Raw genomic sequence first — 18,642 nt, forward strand, 5'->3', positions numbered from 1 at the left:
ACATAATATTATTCATTTTCCATAGTTCTCCTTAAAGTGCAAAGCATAACTTATTCCATAACCAATCTCAAATTTATAGGCTTGGTGAACCTACAATTTTGGGCACAATTTTTTTTTCCTGCAATGGGCAGTTTTCTGAGAAGACATCAGTGTTGGAGAGTTTTTTCACATACTAAATGCACATGATCTGTGCAAGGGTCACTCCAACTGTTTTGAAAGGGGCAGAGATGAGGAGAGACAGGGCCAGCCTTGGAAAACAGGAGCTGCTGCATCTCTTGTTGCTGAGGGACATCAGACAGGGTGGAAACTGTATATCCTGGGGCAGGGCAAGACTTCCCTCCTTCCCTACCAGCAGCTGTCCAACCTCAATGGCAGTGACAGTAGCCAGCTCCTCTTTCCAAGCAAAGTAAGCAGCAAGGCTACAGACAATTTGTCATCCTTCACCAGTTTAGGGCTGCTCTGCCTGCATATAGGGCTGCATAGGAGATAAACACCACCAGAAATCACACTGGTGCTGCTGCACATTTGAAGGATCTACAAATGAATGAAATGGGCATTCCAGCTGATACATGAGAGAAAAGAAAGGGCTTACTGTAAATGCATCCACAAGTCTATTTTCTGTGTCAGCAAACAGAGTTTGTTGATCCTTGGCACAAGCAAAGAATGACATTACTGTTGTACCTTACTTGCTCAGAGTGGCTGTCCACAGTACAGGGATGGCTGAGGACCACCCAGCTACACATTTACAAGTTTAAGGGCAGTTAGCACAGCTGGCTGGAGGGTAACTCCAAGGTGGTGTCTCAGTAGGGAAGACAGTCTGAGCTGACTAATAATTCTCAGGGAGGACAACTAAGGCAAGATACATTGTGAAACAGCTGTCATTCCTGGTTCCACTGTCTAGGACAACAACATCCGCTCTGATTTGCCAGTGAAAAACATTATATATATCAATGTATGGGTTCTCAGTCAAACCCATCAAAGTTTGTGCTAAAACGTTTCAGCACACTACATCTAAACAAAGAAAGAGAGATGTATGTACATTTACATGTCATTCTGAATACAGCCAACTTGTCTAGGGCTATTTATTCCAGTCACACCTGGTTTACAGATATAACTATTTGCTAACATAGGGGATATTTCTTCGTGCTGAAATCTCTATACTTCTCTCTCTCATGGAGCAGTGGGTAGGTTTGCTAGCATCTCTGAAAATTTCTCTTGAAATCTCCCAAGTCTTGTGGAGATTTCACTGCAGAAACTCTTCTGCTAAACATGTCCTGCCTCTAAGCCAAGAGCCCCATCTCTGAACCACCCTGAACCAAACGTCTCTCAGTGTGAATGTAAATGCAAAGGCAGACTGGGGCAGAGCTCAGAAAAACCTCACTGACATTATGAACATACATGCCTGTGTTCTTTCTTCTAAATAAGGGATTTAAAAATTTTTTTTTGCAAAGCAGGAGGAATCCCAGAAGCAGCAGTAACTTCAAAAGGACCTCCATACAGTGAACTTTCTTTGCATTTTGCAAGAGGGAGTCTGTAGCAGCAGCTCAGGTTGTAGTCACTGGCAGACTGAATACATTCATTAATTAAAGTTAGTTTTCTCCAGAAGTTTCATTGTTTTACATGGAAACACATCCACATCCCCAAAGTGGCTGGGCAACAATAATTCTGAAGGACAAGTCTGGGAGGACATGTGGACACTAGGAGAGGACACAGTGTACTCTGTTGACCTCTTCCAAGCAGCAGAAACCTTGAATATACATCCAAGTGAAGAAAACCCAAGGAAGAGGATGTAATATGGGGACAGATGCAGTCTGATGGGGCAGATAGTGGCTTATAACTACAGGCAGAACAGTGCACCTACCCTACCCTTCACCCTGCACTTCTGCCCACCTGTACTTGGTGATGGAGAAGGATCTAGTCAGCACAAAGTAAAATGCCCTTTGACATGCAAAGACTAGCTCCATCCCTAAGCAAAGTCCAAGTCTAAGAAGGATGAAAGCCTCACTAAGACTATCCCAGACCCCCATCTATATTTAGTACCGATATAACTGTCAGCCCTCTCCTCACTGTCAGCTGATTTCACCACAGTCCTGAACAGAAATATCCTATGTGATCCACAGGTAGCATGCTGCCTGGGAAGCAGAGCTCATCCTGGCTACACAGGGTCCACTGTGGAACATATAATGTAGATTTCATAAGCATGCAAGTTTTCTCCCTGAAATACTCAGTAGTTAAGGTAACATTTCTAGTTTGAGCACATGGTTAGGATAACAGAAGTGCCAATACTGACAAACATGATGCTTTTCTCAGCTTTCCTTCTTGTTCTGATCTTATAGTTGCCCTTACGATAGATCCCACATCATGAGCAAGAAAGTGGGAGAAGACCTGGCACACACACAGACTTTGTCCTGACAAGAAGCAGAAACTTGGTCAGGACATGCACTCAAGCCCAGAAGCCTTCAAACACTCCCAGTTTCCTCAGTTTGTACACTGTTCTGATCATCAACCACAAAAGTACATGCACAAATCTTCTCAAATCCACTTAACACTTTGACCTGCCAAAAGCCTCAGACTCAGCAGCAAACCAGCTCTTCACTGCACTGCCACAGCCACAAAGATGTCAGGCAATGCCTGGGTTGTGACAGTGTGTACACTGCTTATCTGCACAAGTGTAACCAGTCTGGTGCAGCCCGGCTACTCCAGCTGATGGCACTCAGTGGAGCTGGCAAGTGCAGGGACAGCAAATGCAAAAGAGCAAGAAGGCAGTGGGTGGGCTGGAAAACAGCCATTTCTAGCCCCATGGTCGTTTTAGAGTCCCAAAGCAGCAGCTCAGTGCCCTGAAGCGTTAGGACTGTCAGGTCTGCATCAAAGGCACAAGGAAACAGGCAGTACTGTTTATTACCTTCTTAAAATAAATCGTTTTCATGATTATAGTAATTTAGGAAAGCCCTGCAGCATGGGGAGCAGGGAATCACGCTCTGGGCACGGTTTGTTTTTGGAACCTGAGGTAATGGAGGCACTGTAAATGGATGTCTGATAAGAATCTGTCACCAGATTAATCAGAATCCTTGCAAGCTGTAACTTAAAACACCTACCATGCTTACCCACTAGAATTTAAAGGGACAACACTCTTATTTTCAGTCACATTTTGCATTCATTCAATTAGCGTCAAACAGCTGAGGAGTCGGCTCAATGCTACAAGGAATAGAGCTGCACACAATTTGTTACACCTAATCACTGCTCACTTGGAATCAGGTATCTCTTTAGAGTATTTATTTATATGAGAAAAAATGTTGAAGTCTACTCCATTTGAAAATTGTGTGGGGATATAGTGTTAAAATTTAATATAAAATCAATGTCTTTATGCAAGATTTCATATACATTATTATTATAAGTTCTTCACAAACTAAATTTTTACTGTCACAATGATCAAAGCAAAAGCTTAGATGTGTTTTATTTTACATTTTTTACTCACATACATTAATTCTGGCTTCCAATTCTGTGACCTGAGTAGTTGCCTTGGTCAAGAAGGGGAAGGGAAAAGCACTCCATAGCAATTAACCTGCAACATTCTGTACTTCTGAAGAATAAAAGTCTCACTGTATAAACAGTACAGTTTCTGTCAGGACTGCAATAAACAAGGCCACTGGGTTCAATCCTCAAGTTTCCTTGACCTACTAAATTTACAGTAGTTTCAATGTTTGCTCCTTTCAGCTTGCTAATTCATTGTTGCAAAAAAAAAAAAAAAAAAGAAAGAAAAAAAAGAAAGAAAAAAAAAAGAAACCTATATTAAAAGTTCTGCTGCTTCACAGCCTTTATAAGAAATCAGTAAGCAGAAAATACATGAAAGCAAGTGACTAAAGTTCAGATTCAGATCTGTATGTTTTACAGCTGTAATCCTCATTCATGCCCAGCTCTAGTTACAGTAGAAACTCTTTCCTCTCCTTCTGAAGAGATTTTCTCCCTGCAGCTCCCAGGGACATGGTTCAGTCCCTCCACCGTTGCAGCCAGGTAACCTGGCGCAGGGGTTATACACGGACATTTCAAGAATCGTTTATCCTTAGAATGAGTACACAGACTTATCAGAAGAGGGACAAGTGCCTTTCATTCCCCTCTATTCCTCTGCCAGTGAATTCGTACTTGCCCAGGAATGAGGCAATCTAAGTATCTTATTTATTTGGTAACACTGTACGTTCCTGCTCATGTCCTTCCCCTAAAGTATGGTACAGCATGTAACCACAAGGTCTCACTGAGTATCTTTATAAACCTGGTTATGAAAGAAGTGGGAATCAGTAGTTTAACTGGCTCATATGGATATGGGTGAAAAAGGGGAGACCAGGCAATTATTCCTCATAGGCTGAACTGTAAATGATCAAAGAAGCAAATAACACATAAACAATCTCGGTTGTAAGGGACATTCCAAGGTCATTTGCTCCAACTACCTGCTCAAAGGAGGGCTGACTTTTAAATCAGACCCAAGCAATCCTCATATGAGTCAGCTGCAGCAAAAAATGTCAGGGAACTCTGTTTAACACTGGTGCGTGTTTTTGCAGTGTGACACGGAGCAAATTACTTTCTGTAGTTCAAAGGCCAAAGAAATGTGACAAGAACAGGGCAGATTTACTCCAAGGGGATGCAGAGATTGCAGGAGCTCCAAGGCTGTCAGCAGCACTGCTGGGAGGGGACAAGCTTTATGGCTTATAGCAGCTGAGACCCTGCATGGAAGCAGAGAGCCCTTCTGTCTCAGCTGGGATGTTACTGCTGTACACAGTTCTGTCAGCTATTACAAAGTATGCTTAGAGACAAAAACAGACAGAACATTTTAAAGATAACTCATTTTCTACTGGGCTGTTGGAGGGTGAAAATACTTTGTGTTTCCTCTTCTGTTCTGCACCTATTCAGGGGCCACTGCACAAATGAAAATGAACATGTTCTTAGTGCTGTGGGAAGCACTGGTGTGCTGGTGGCAGGCACTGGCATGTGGTGGGTCCAGCAGACCCACCATGCCCTATCCATTGTGTCCTGGATGCAGCAGGTCCAAATCAGTATTTTCATAAACACCGCCTCAATTTTTTCCATGTACAGTTTAGCCACATGTTTTTGGTTTAGAAACCCTTTAAGCATTTGATCATAGGATGTCAAGGACATTTGGCTTTAGAGGTGGAGGAAACTAGAAACCACACAAATGCTATGAATAGAAGCTATGGAAAGAGATGGCACATTTATGAACTCGGCCAAAGTGGATGCATATGTTGCTTTATTTAGGCTCATATCAGAGAAAGAAACCCATGTAATCTTTAGCTCTTTACTTACATTAAAGTTCCGACCCCTGTTGTTTCATGGCATATTTTTATTTTTATACTACTGAAATCATCACCCATAAGTTTCCTTGCAAATTGCTTTCCAGCCTCAGAAAACCTTATACTGGCATGACTGTGATAGTAAACCTATCTTCACTTGCCTAAAAGATAATAATCAGATGAGGTATTATCGAGTATTAGTGACACTCAGCAGTAACAAGTGAGCTTACACAAAAAGCTCTGCTCCTCATGCCTGAATGACTCATATTTGCCACTAGAACAATAAAAAGTCATTAAAGAAAGTTGACTTTAAAAATATTACTTGGAACCAGAGCAGAATATTTAATTATATCAAATGTCATAAAGGCTCTTTTTAATGTTGAAGTTCTTACAGTATAAACAGAGTGAAGAGAGAGGCTGTGCTCTTTTTTTACTGAAGACAAGGAGTGAAAAACCAGAAGTGAAAATATTTGAATTTGTTGGAAGCGGGAAGAAAAATATTATTTTATACATAATGATGTATACAGAGAACACTGTAACACACAGGCACATGTATCAAGATACTAAACTATAGGATTATATTACCACTGGACTGCAAATTTTACATTCACCCAATCCTTACTGCGCCTGTAATCCAGCAGAAGTTTGCCTTAATGATATATACATTGTCTTTATTGAATGGTATTTACCGGCTGCTCACATGACAAACTGTTGCACACAGTTTCACAATATATTGGCATCGAAAGTGAAGGCAGCTCATGAACTTCCCTGCTACCACTGCCACTCCCTCCCTGCCACCATTGCCCCGACATCACCGTGGGCCACTCCTCACCCATGCCCTTATGAATAGTTGAAGGGTCACATTAGGACGCAGGTCACCAAAGTGACCTGGGTTAAAAATAAGCCCACTGAAAATACAAGTGAATATTTTTAACTTGGAACATTTCAAAGATACAGCTTATGATGTGATGCCATGAGCAGTTTTAGTGACACAGCTGGTGTGGTGGCAAGCTGAGAATACGGGGTGGAAGCGGGAGGGAAGAGGCCGGAAATCCTCAAGCCAGCAACTGTGCCATGGACTGTGGAGCAATGCCACATGGCAGGGTTTGCAAAAGCTGATCCTCTCTCCAATTCCCTTTGGCATTCTTACTTGGATGCTACGATTACTGAAGTTTGTGGTACTTACGCCATGATGCCCGAGAGATGAAACATTTCGGCTGTTATGTATGACAAGTAACTGTACAGGAAGACAAAGAGTGGCTCAATCACTCGGATTTTATGGGTGAAACGGGTGGTAAAGGCTGCTACAAATCCCAAAAGGATTCCAATCAATACTCCACCGATCCCCACTATAAAGAAGTTAGCAATCCCAGCGAATATGTCAATAACCTTAATTGTGCGCATCTGGCAGAAAGACTTGAACAAATTGTACAGGACCTATGAGGAAAAAGAAAGCACATTATCTTTTTGAACTGTTCTTAATTTCCCTTCATGCCATTATGTTCCCCTGCTTAAATGTTGAACTTAGAATTTCTCTATCTACCTTGAATTTGCTTTTTTAGATACGCTGTTATTTATATCTGGCGTATTATTTGTCATTCATATATACCAGGGAGATACAAAAGACAGATAAATATAATTACTCCCATTTTTGCAAATGGGACAGATTTCTTCACCCCTGCCACTCTGGGGCCCAGGAGCATAAATCTATCTAATTCTTCTTTAAAATCATTTATTTACAGAGCTCCTAATGTACATTTCAGATTTTCCCCAGACTAAAAGAAATAAAACAGGAGAAAAAAATCCACCGTTTCACAACCAGTGAAAAATCAGATTATTTTCAAATCTTTTTGATCTACATGACACTGAGAGGTAGGGTACTGAACTAGACCACAGATTCATCTAAACTGCTGGGGTAGGAGTGGATGTAGAGGCAGCTGGGGATGGACAGTGACAACCTCAAGGAGTAAAATAAACATTAAGCCAGTGCTCTTTCTCAAAATTCTTGACCATTAGGAATCCAATGGTTTAAAGACTGTTCAAAATATTGAGTATTTCTAGAGATTTGGATTTCATTGCCAATAAAAAACCTGTCGCCATGTGTTTGCCCAGTTTATTTTTCAAAGCATTTACAGCCATCCTCCAAAACAAACTAGGTCAATGGGATGATCACATTTTCTCAGCCAGAGACCGTTTTGGTTTTTTTTTAATCCAGGAAAAAGAAAAATCTAAATACCACATTTCTCTAATACCCAGTGTTTTAGTTTCTCCAAAACAGAAACCAATCGAATCAGTTACTCTTAAAGAAACTTTACAGGGTTGCCCCATCTGCAGATCCACTTGGGAGATTTAACCATTCCCTGGTGTTGCATGTTTGCTCCCAGCCCTGCAGTGCCAGGGCGGCTACACTGTCCTCTAACTTGGGTCACAGGCACCTGCTCCTACCACAGTGGCCACAGTGGGTTCACAGACTAAGCCAGTGAAGACCAGTCATCTTAGACAGCTTGCAGGAGTTAAATCTCTGCTTTCTTTCTAGACTTCTTAGTACACCAAACAGGTTTCTCTATCAGCAATGCTATTTGAGATCACAAATATCAGTACTTGCATTGTGCCAACAAAGTAGGTGTTTGAGTAGTGGCTGTGGAAGGATTTTTCATGTTTGCAGTCTTGTTCTCTCTCACAGGACAGAACATAAGCTGTTCAGCCCTTCTTAATCAAAACTGGGTAAGTCTTAAAAAACAGAAAGTTTGATGCAAAGACATGGCTTATTATGAGTCCTTTGGGCTAAGTGAAAGGAAAGAAATGAAATAGAAAAGAGAAGATATATTCCAGAGCAAGCATGAAAATAGAAGGTTAAATCAAACCTAGAATGGTCACCAGCAATTTTCATTACAAAGCAGCAAATACAACAAGAGCAGGATCATGAACTATTTATTAGATAACAATGATGCTCTTGGGAGAAGTGTCCTTTTTCATCTGCACAAACCCCTTGCTGCTGTGAGGCAGATTCCCAGCCTTTTTTCCCCACTCCTTGTTACTATGTACTGTGCAGGACAGGAAAACAATGTCATAGGCTCCACAGTTTTTCCATCTCTTTTGATTAGTAGACCTTATGGATTTGCATGGAGAGAAGTATACCAGAATTAAACCTACTGACAGTAGGAGTGCCTTTGCTGGTCACTTTACAAGGGCCTCTCATTCCACACACTCCCAGGACTCCATTAATCAGAGTCTGAAGAATATTGCTAACTTGTGTTTTGTGCAAAGAGTTCCCCTGAGTCACTTGTTGAAACTTGGGATGATCTCAGAGTTGTGTGTTTCTCTAAGACACCTACAGAATCTGACCTGGTAGATTACTCTCTTGGTACATATTAGGGAAGCTGATTATTTGATTTAATTGGCATTTTAAATAGTATTTTTTATATTTTAAAAAGTAACTATATAAATATATACAAGGCTAGTTTCTAAAGGTTCTTTACAAGGTTCCTGTAGAGAAGCAGAGAATTCTGATCTATCTATCCAAGCCTTTCCATAATGACACTTCCCAGCAAAGTATTCACCCTGCTGCTCCACATGGAGACATCCTCATAAATCTCAGGTCTAATGCCATAAATTATTTGAAAGAAGAAAAGCCATTTTCTCCTTTGAACCTCAGCCATGGTTAAAGCAGCAGCTACAACTATGGAATGACATTAACAGGATTTTAACCACATTCCTATTGGTTTTATTTACACTGTTGCAAATGAGATCAAAATCAGGTTCACTTCTCTTTACTCTACAGCAGCTCAGTTTTACTGAGCTTTCTCTAAACTTCCAGGTGCATCAAACACTAACTCTGGTCATTTTTAATGCATCTCATGTCATAACAGGGATTTTTTGAAGTTCAAGGTTTTCATTTACTCAATAGCCTTCCTCTGAATTCACTGAAGGTCACACCAAGCAATATTAGTTACTGATCACTTTTTAATCTTGTCTCAGAGTATCTCTGAAACACTAATTGCTTATTTTCATCAGTTCTCAGTTATTAAGCTTTTAATTCTAAAATTACTTTAGAGCACTCTAAAATAATGTTGTCAGCAGATGCAGAGTACAAAGTACTGTTGTAATGTTTTCTAACATGGGAATAATATTGCTATAATGACACTGGCTCCTCTTTCTGATTTTAAGCCCAGAATTGGAGTTTGAACTGCTAACACTCAGCTGTGATCTTATCATTTATTATCACCTTGCTGGTTATGTCTGACTCAGTTTCTTGGTAAAGCACCAACTCTGATCAAGAATCCAATTGTCAAACAATGTCCTCTGTCCAATTCAAGTTCCAAAATTCCACCATTGGGGGGAAAAGAACATTCAAATGCACAGATATATTGCAAAAACTATTATGCAGGGAAGACAACCTGAAAAATGCAGCAGAACTCATACTCCTGAGAAAACACACCTTTCTTTGTATACAAAATGAAGGTGTGGGAGCATGTTCTCTGAAAAGGAAAGCATAGATGACACTGCTATTCTAATAAAAGCACATTTAATAAAGCCACTGTGTTTTGCACTGCCTATCTGCATAGCCCCTGGTTTTTTGATATCGCAGTGGTCATAGGAATTAGGCAGCTTCCATGGATGGCCAACCTGCATTCAACTCCCGTCCTGCTTCATCCTCACATCCCACTGCAGGCCCCTGCCAGGGCAGGTGGGACCCAAGGGCTCCAGAAGATAAAAGCTGAGAGGTTCTGAGCTCTGCTGGATGCTGGTCTTGTCAGCTCCCCATAAAACAGGGACAGAGGAAGGGAGAGTACAAAGCACCAGCTCCTCCAAGCCCAGGGCTGAGCAGCCTGGCAAGGGCTGCTCCAGCAGCATCTGCTGTGGGCAGGGAAGGTAAGGTCCTCTAAGGACAGCCCCAGGAATCTGTGTGACAGCCTGGGTCACATTTTAGGTATAATCACATGATTGCAGGTGTGCAAAAACATAACAAGGAACCATTAGCAGACCAATTCTGGGCATGTGGAAACAACTTGATCTCTGTCCAAGCGCTACCTTTAAGCGATAGGAAGTAAGACCAAAGGTACTCTACATTCCTTTCACTCCTTCATAAATATATGTAAGGCCATAAGTGCACTACTGGACTGTCCCTACAGACTATTCAGATTATTCTTCCCTCTGTTAGGGCATCTGGGAGGCAGGCCATAGGGACACCTCCAGAGAAGACAATAATGATGCCTACAGAAAAGTTGCACATTAAATTGCCATGCCAGCCCCTATAAAAATGGTGGTTTAGAGAAATTTGCCTTTGGGAAATAGCACATATGAATATGCCAGTGATCAGGATGCAGAGTTTTCCTAGCAAATCATGCTGTATTAACTGCTGCCTCAAGTGGCTGACTTTCATTGAAAAAAGTGATTTTGTTTGGAAAAATCCACCAAACAAGAAGTTTTTAAATAACCAGATCCTTTTCCCCAAGGAAAAAAAAAAATTGTATGAATACACATCCATGGCACAAGTGCCCATTAGAATGAGAGACACAGACCCAGCCATGGCTGAACTGCTAAGCCTTTTGAAACTCAGTATGTACACCCATTTATTTACTGGACTGGCTTAAAGTACCAGTTTAGCATTGGCAGGCCTCTCCAACTGTAAGATAATGAGAAAAACTAGGTTTTAAGGCAAGCCTGTAAGAGGAGACGTGATTCAGCTGACTGGATAGCAACAGATTCAGGTAAAGCATGCAGTCTAAGTGAAGAAATAATATAGTATTCCCATAGACACACAAGAATTTATCAATACCAAGGCTCAAAATAAATTATGACATATACATGTGTTAAGCAGGTGAGGGAAAGTCCATGACAAGGAAAAAATAGGTAAGGCAAAGCCCAAGAGAAGGGGAAAACAGGACAATTTTGCATAGAATGGGACTAGAATAAGAAGCCAGGGACAGAAACAGGAAAGTGCAGACCCAATTCATGAATCTTTCTGATCCTTCCAGCAAACGAAAAGCTATACTTCTATGTCTCAGAAAACAGAAAGCATGCTAGGACATGGTTGGCATGGGCAGGATTTCAAGGCATGAATAAATGGGAGTAATGCCCCAAACAGTGTCATCAGGTACAAATGAGGGACACTGAGGGGGGATAATGGAATTTTGCAGATTGCTGTCCTCAGGTCAGCACTACAACCCCAATTCAGCTAGTTAATGATTAGAAATTACTGCCTCCAGGTGGCTGTCTTATCTCATCTGTAGCCTGGGATACATGCATTGGTTTCAGGGCAGTTCCAAGTGGATGGGCATAGGCAAGAAGTTAACCTCAGCAAGGTCCTGTGCCATCTCCATGATTTGCCATCCTTCCCATTAACACACTGCGACACCCCACACCGGGCCCTTTCCTGTCCAACAACATTTCTGCAGGCGAGGAAAATCTGCAGTTTCAGATTACAGAAGTAACAGAATTGCAAAGATACAGAAACTAGAATGACCAGCAGTAAAATCCCTACACTAAATGTGCTACCACTACTCTCAAGTGGTAGGACTACTGTGATTTCTAAATCTAAAGTTTAAAGAATTAGACACACTAGCACTCCCTGACTTCCATTTAGTAGCAAATTGTAATAACCAGATACAAGGAGATACAACAGAGTGGCATGTAAACAATCATTCATCATTTTTATCAATTAATCATTCATCAAGGAACTTACCACAGTTATAGCATCATTCAGCAAAGACTCTCCAAACACCAGGATATAAAGCTGCTCATTGACGTGGATATTTTCAAAGACGGCCAGCACCGCCACAGGATCCACAGCTGAAATGAGGCTGCCAAAGAGCAAATTCTGCAGCAAAGTGATGTCAGTCAAACCAAATGCACTGATCTGGCAAATTCCATACAGGGAAATTCCAATGCCGATGGCATTCCAGAGCGTGCCCACCACAGCGTACCAGAATATGGTACCAAAGTTCTCAAAGAACAGACGAGTTGGCATAAAATATCCAGCGTCAAGTACAATGGGTGGCAACAGATACAAGAAAAACACATCACTGTTCATTACAGGTGGGGACTTCTCCTCTGCTCCAAAAATAATCCCACCAAGAAGCAATCCAACCAGGATAAGGAGACAGCTTTCAGGTACTATTGAGGGCAACTTGTGATAGAGATGAAAGCCTTCAAAGGAAATTCAAACACAAGAAAGGGAAATGGTTACTTGTACAGAATCCATAAGATTATTCTGGATTCTGTTATTGTCATTTCTATACTAAACAAACAGCAATTTCAGGGCAATTTCATTTTAATTGCAAAGACTGAACTGGACATCCACAATGGGTCAAGGCAGATACGTTGGCTAGCATAGTTAATTCAATTGAATTGGTGGACATTGATAGCTAGACATTCCACTTATCAGCTGTGTGCAAGGGTACTCCCTGTGAAACTGTGAGGTTTTTTTTTTAAAGTGGAATCCTCCAGAAATACAATCCAAACACTTCTCTGGGGTAAATTACAATCTAGTAGAGAAAAAAAAATCATACTAACCACTGCTTCCCCTCTGGATAGCTTCACAAAGGAGTTTAAAGAGTACTTTAATTTCATTTTTACTTTTAGAGTCTCAAAGCTAGTGAGGGGAGCTAGCACATGTGACTTCCACCCAGTCACTCATGATCATTTCCCCCACAACCAGAATGAAGCCTTTACAGATACAATTATTATTTTTAGTGGAGCTTCCAAATTAATTTCACAAAAACCAACATATTTTCCATAAAGTGACAAAAAGTTGTGGCCTGTATTATTATGTTCGTTTTTCTGTATCATATGAATGGTAGTAGAGTCAGGATTCTCTCATAAAAATCTATGCAAAACACTGAAGAAATTAATTTGAAAAGGTCCTGAATGAAGACATAGTGGTTGAATGTTACTTAGCCTTCTAAAATGCTCAAAGCCATGCAGTTTTGATTTAAAGATTCCAATTATTTATAGAAGTTGGCTGTTGTAAGGATAATTCTGGTAAGGAATGGGAAAAGTTTTGAAGGAACTTCCTCTGGGCAATCTAATGGAATGATCAACCTTATGCTCCAAGGTCACATTCCAGGTCCCAGTGATGCCAATCTTTTCCAGACTCCTCCTTATCTATATTTGGCCCACATAATTATATAGAAATTGATCCACACCCACAAGATCCCACAATCCCTGCCTGACTAAAAAGCATTTAAATTATTTTAAATGAGAGCTGCACAGAAACACTGGGTGTGGTAATAACGGGCATCTATTTCAGTAAAACTATTTCAGTAAAAATCACACCTGTAGTCAAAACCATTAAATTTCTGCATTCTTGGTATAGTTTACATGCAGTTTCCCAGTTGCAGGGTTATGTATCTTGTAACACCTATTTTGCTAACTCTCCTTTCGCCGTGGATTTTTTTTCCCAGTTACAAGAAAGCCTGAACTTATACTTAGGAAAAACACATGGTTAAGAAGGAGCATGAGGAAAGTTGTTTCAATCTATGGACTTTTTACTTATATATTCTGTAACTATTAAAGCTATTTTTAAAAGCAAGCAGCTCAAGCTGCATTTTTTTTTTCCTTTTTGAATGAACATAGACTGCTTTAAATAATTAGAAACACAGCCTATGTGACTAATTTGAAGGACTGTCAAATTCATTGCCATTCTTCAAAACCAGAATCACTAACGTCTTATATTGGCAGAACAGGTAATGATCCTGGAAAAATTAAGAATTTGCAGTTGGAGACCTGACTCGTCACCTTTCAGCCGCTTACATATAAACATTTTATAATTCATCTTGCAGTGGCAGAAATACAATTCCAATACAATGGTCAGGAAGTTTCCCTTGAGTAAGTAGGCTTTGCCAAAAGTTTTTTAAACCCTTCAAAAGTAAATTTTAAATAATTTCCTCAATAAAAATTCAAGAGAAGGGAAATTTTGTAAATGAAGCTTTTAACAAAAACAAAAAAAAATACCAACCAGTTGTAATTTCACTGTAATGGCAGTGAAATGCCTACTGTGAATAAAAAAATTTAAAATTTTTTCTTTCCTTCTTCACAAATCACTCTGGAAAGTTCATGGCCTCTCAGAGATTTGGGATTCCACCTCATTCTTAAAGATAACGGCAAGCCTCCCACTAAGTTAAATATGCTTTTTATTAACATAAACAGCATCAAAACTCCTGGAAGACTTTCTGCCTACATGAAAAGTATTCAAGGGCGATTAGGGACAGGCTGTAGTTCCTGATCTGAAGGCAGAGAGCTAGGATTTAGAGTCCAGGGCATGTCAAGTCAGTAGGAGATTCTCTGTCCAATGAGGGACATCTTCCCTGCTCTGATGGATTCACAGCCATAGGGTCAGGATCACGCTGGGATCAGATCCCCTGCAGTACAGGAATACTCAGACTTTCATGCTGAATGCAAGACTACAGCTCCTTTCTTCTCCTCTGACCCTGTCCTTGGGCTTCTGGTTATACAGCGACTCAGCTTCAACAGCATGGAAGATGTTTATTGAGTAAGCATCCTCCATATATCATGGCAAAAATGACAGTAGGATACTTATCTAAAGTCAAGTTCAGTATGCTTCAAGATAAAAGTCCTTAGAATCTCAGTTTCCTTCTTTTATTGGGGTGAATTCCAGTGCTTTCTGATGCTGGAAAAGCCTCTGAGATAAGTACCTCTAAACAGCATAAACTTTCTTTCAGGAGAGCAGGTTTGGAAGGGTATCAGCCAGAAGAAACACTTCTCATTGTGTGTTTGTGATTAAGCATAGGAATAACGGGAATGTGGATCAGTTACACAATATTTTTTAGGTTTAGTAGCATAAAAATTAAGCAAAACTGGGGATCAGGTAGACTAGTCTCACTGCTTAGAGACTCCAGCATATTCAGGTGCAATGGTCCCATCTCATACACCCATGGAGTCCATCAGGATGTGAGTAAAACATCTCTGGTATCAACACACAAAACAAGAAATAAGTAGAGGTAGCCATAAAATAATTCCATTCAAGGCAATTTATTAGATTTCAAGTTGTGATCATGTCCTATAGTGGAATAAAAAGCACCATGTTCCTAATACCCTTGTGAAAATGTACCTTGTCAAAATGTTCAAGTTCTGCTTGACAACTTCAGGCTTTCCTTTCTTAAGCTGCCTTTCTTGCTCCCTCTAAACCAAGCTTACAGTGACATGATCACAGCAGGATCAGACAAACCTTTCAGGTAAATTCCCTATAAAAATTAGCAAATTCTGGAACATTTCAGCTCTCGTGAAACTGCACTTCTGTGAAAACACATTTGTTAAAAGATTCATAACCAGGTGCTGCAGTTGAGTATTCTTTGGGATCACTCACACACTGAGAGAGCTGCTGTTACACAGGACCCTGACTTCTGAGCTCCTCACAGCTGAGAAGACCTTAGGGAGCTGTTCATAAAGGTTTGATACTCGGCAGCGCCAAGTGTAAGCATTCAGTGCCGAGCCCCAGAAAGGAATTTGTGATGCCAGATTAAGCACCGAAGTTTCCTGGGCAGTGCAGGAGTCTCGAGGTGGATTTCGCGCTGCCAGGCATGGCAGGGGCAAGGTGCCCGTGCTGCCCAGCGGGAAATGATGAGGAGAGGAATGCATCAGAGAGCCTCTCCTCCCAGAGGGCCCCTCTTAGGGCCACAGGCAGGGAGATGGGCTGGGAAACCCATCTCCATCCTTTTGAATCGAGACACATGGCTCATTCCTAGTAACCAGCAGGACGTGGCAGAGCATCATTTAGGTGTCTTGGTGGTTCAAAACTGCCTATCTGAGCTACCTTCCATAGAAAAGAAGGCATAAACCAGTGAAAATTTGATGTGGAATGCAACTTAGGAGCGATGGGAGCCTGACCTGGGAAGGTTTACCTGATGCACTCACTGGATAAGGAAGCACAGACAGAGCTCCAGGAGCAAGAACTGGATGTTCCTAATTCCAGTCCTGGAGTCAGGGCGCCTGCAGATAGGTGTGGTGAAGCTGAGCACTGCCACACCTAGGGCCACTCCTGGATCTGGCCCTCATTGCTCTGCGCACACACACTGACAACAGCATGCCCTAGATTAGCCACACTTGCTTCCACGTGGTGTAACTGAAAGGATTTTAAAATAATATGTGTTTTTCTTCACCTGTGCTGTTTGCTTGCTTACTTACCAGAATCAGACTGGAAAATTAAAGTAGTCAGGCAACTTTTTAGATGCCTATGCAGTCTAACCTTTTTTTAGATGTCTATGCAGTCATCACAGTCAGAATGTATAGCTTTACAGAAATTATATATTATTGTGTCTGTATGTGTATTTACATGTTTGAAATGGCTTCCCTTTTAATAAAAACGTTTAATAAAACAGAAACTTTTTCAATAGTTTTAGCTTATACAAGAGTTTTCATTTTATCTAAACTCAGAAGCCAGAGCAATTTTCAGTACTCAACAGGCTAGATTCTCTAGCAAACTCCCTATTTCTTGGTTATTAAAGTTTACAATATATTTGAGTGTATCATATTTGAACTCTGTTCTGATTCTGCTAACACCTAAATGCACACTTAAGACTAAGCATGCACCTTTAATGCTTAAGACATGTGCATCAGGATGCATGCCTGCTTAATGGCTGCAACACATTATTTCTGCAGCATGTAATGGTAGCAGACCAGGTTACTTGAGTCAAGGATCAGGCCCCCAGCTACAATGTTAGAGATGGCAGGAGGTGAGCACAAATTTTTGGTTTTTCAGAATCCTAATTACCTGATCACTAACCAAATTGTGACACAGTTTTTTTAAATGTCACAAGCAGAGGTTAAAAGTTTTAACTTCAATAAAAATATTTTATCAGAATGAGCATGATGGTGTTTTGTCAGAGTTCTGAATGAAACTGTAGCGTGGGTAAACTTACTTATTTTGTTCCCAGAACTTTATTCCTTACATTATCTTCTAGGTAAGAAGATACAAAGTTCACAATTTATAGAGACTTACTGGATTTTAAATAGCTATCTAGCATACCGTCACCTGATGGTCTTCACCCATTTCTCTGTTTGGGACATAGAACTTAACTAAAAACAGGACATACAAGCTGCACTAAACTCAGTGAAACTATGCAATGCAAATGTTTTCCACATGAGGGAAGAGGTGGCCTTCCCTACTCTTACAGCGCTGTCTTTTATATTTTTCTCGGGACGTAAGTGAATGGTGGAAAAGCAGAGTAAGGAGGAGGCATACTCTACCCTCATAAATATTTGCTTTTCATCGATCCGTTTTTCTGCTTTGAGACTGTCATTATACCCGGCGTTATTTTAAGAAAAAGAAGACCGCGCTCAAATGACAGCAGAGCGATCAAGAAAAAGTCAGTCATGCACCGGGTGAACTCCGCGGTTTACGGTCCTCGTAGCCCGGGGTTTACCCGTCTCTTTTCTCCTCAGCACCTTTCCTAACTGAGAGGACCCCGACTTCTTCCAGCCATATCCCGCCCGGGCATCCCGCTCCGCGGAGGAGCATCGGCCCCCTCCGTCCGCCCCGCGCCCCCCGCGCCGGGCACGGACCGCCCCAGCGCGGCTCTGCGCGCCGGCCCGGGCAGCGGCGGCCCGGCCAGGTACCGGCACGGAGGGAGGGTCGCCCACGGCCCCGCTCACCGATCTTGGCGAGGGAGGCCAGCAGGATCCAGAGGGTGATCTCGAAGGGGATTTGCACGTGGGGGTAGTCCAGGGTGAAGACGTGGAGCCGCGTCTCCTCGAAAGCGGTGCCGCTGGGGCTCGGAGGGGTGCCGGTGCCCATCGCCGCGGCGCCGGGCAGCTGCCCCTCCGAGGTGGCCCGCGCCTCCGCCGCGCCGGCCGCCAGCGCCGCCAGCACGGGCAGCAGCGCGGGCACCGGCAGCAGAGGCGCGGCGGGGCGCGGGGGGCCGCGGCCGCCCATGGAGTCCCGGCTGCGCTGCCCTACGGCCCCGCGCCGGCCGCCGCCACCATCCCCGCGCCGCGGGCACCTGCCGCCGCCGCCGCGGCCCCGCCTCCTCCCCGGTGACTGGGCGAGTCCCGGCCGGCGCCGCCAGCTGCCCGCGGCGCTCCGCTTCCCCCGGGCCGCCCCCGGGGCCGCCCCCGCGGGGCCAAGCTGCGGGGCGGCCCCGCCGCAGTCGCCCCCGCCGCCCCCGCCGCCCCCGGGTCCGGCCGGCCGCCGGCGGGGCAGCGCCCGGGCGGGACCCTGCCCCCGTGCCCCCGTGCCCCCGGTCCCAGCCGCGCCAGGCGCTGCGGCGTGAGCGGGGACCCCGGCACCGGCTCCTGCCCCCCAGCACCTGCGGGGATGAACGGGGCTGCGCAGGTGTAGGCAGAGCCGGGGCTGTTCCTCTAACTGCAGGTTACTCTAAGAGAT

The 18,642-nt window shown here is 42.8% G+C and overlaps 1 protein-coding gene across 1 annotated transcript in view; it reads right to left on the reverse strand.

Annotated features, from left to right (window-relative positions):
• The window catches only part of SLC9A2 (solute carrier family 9 member A2), a gene marked incomplete at both ends in the record, with an annotated part of 31,725 nt that extends 13,533 nt beyond the window's left edge, over window positions 1–18,192 (reverse strand). Inside the window, 3 exons of the mRNA XM_084226130.1 lie at window positions 6,487–6,737; window positions 11,986–12,449; window positions 17,913–18,192. Coding sequence (XP_084082256.1) covers window positions 6,487–6,737; window positions 11,986–12,449; window positions 17,913–18,192 — 995 coding nt within the window. The remainder of the gene's footprint in view (window positions 1–6,486; window positions 6,738–11,985; window positions 12,450–17,912) is intronic.
• Between the last annotated feature and the right edge of the window lie 450 nt (window positions 18,193–18,642).

Source organism: Fringilla coelebs (genome assembly GCF_963513975.1).
Source record: "Fringilla coelebs genome assembly, chromosome: 2".
NCBI classification, from domain to species: Eukaryota; Metazoa; Chordata; class Aves; order Passeriformes; family Fringillidae; genus Fringilla; species Fringilla coelebs.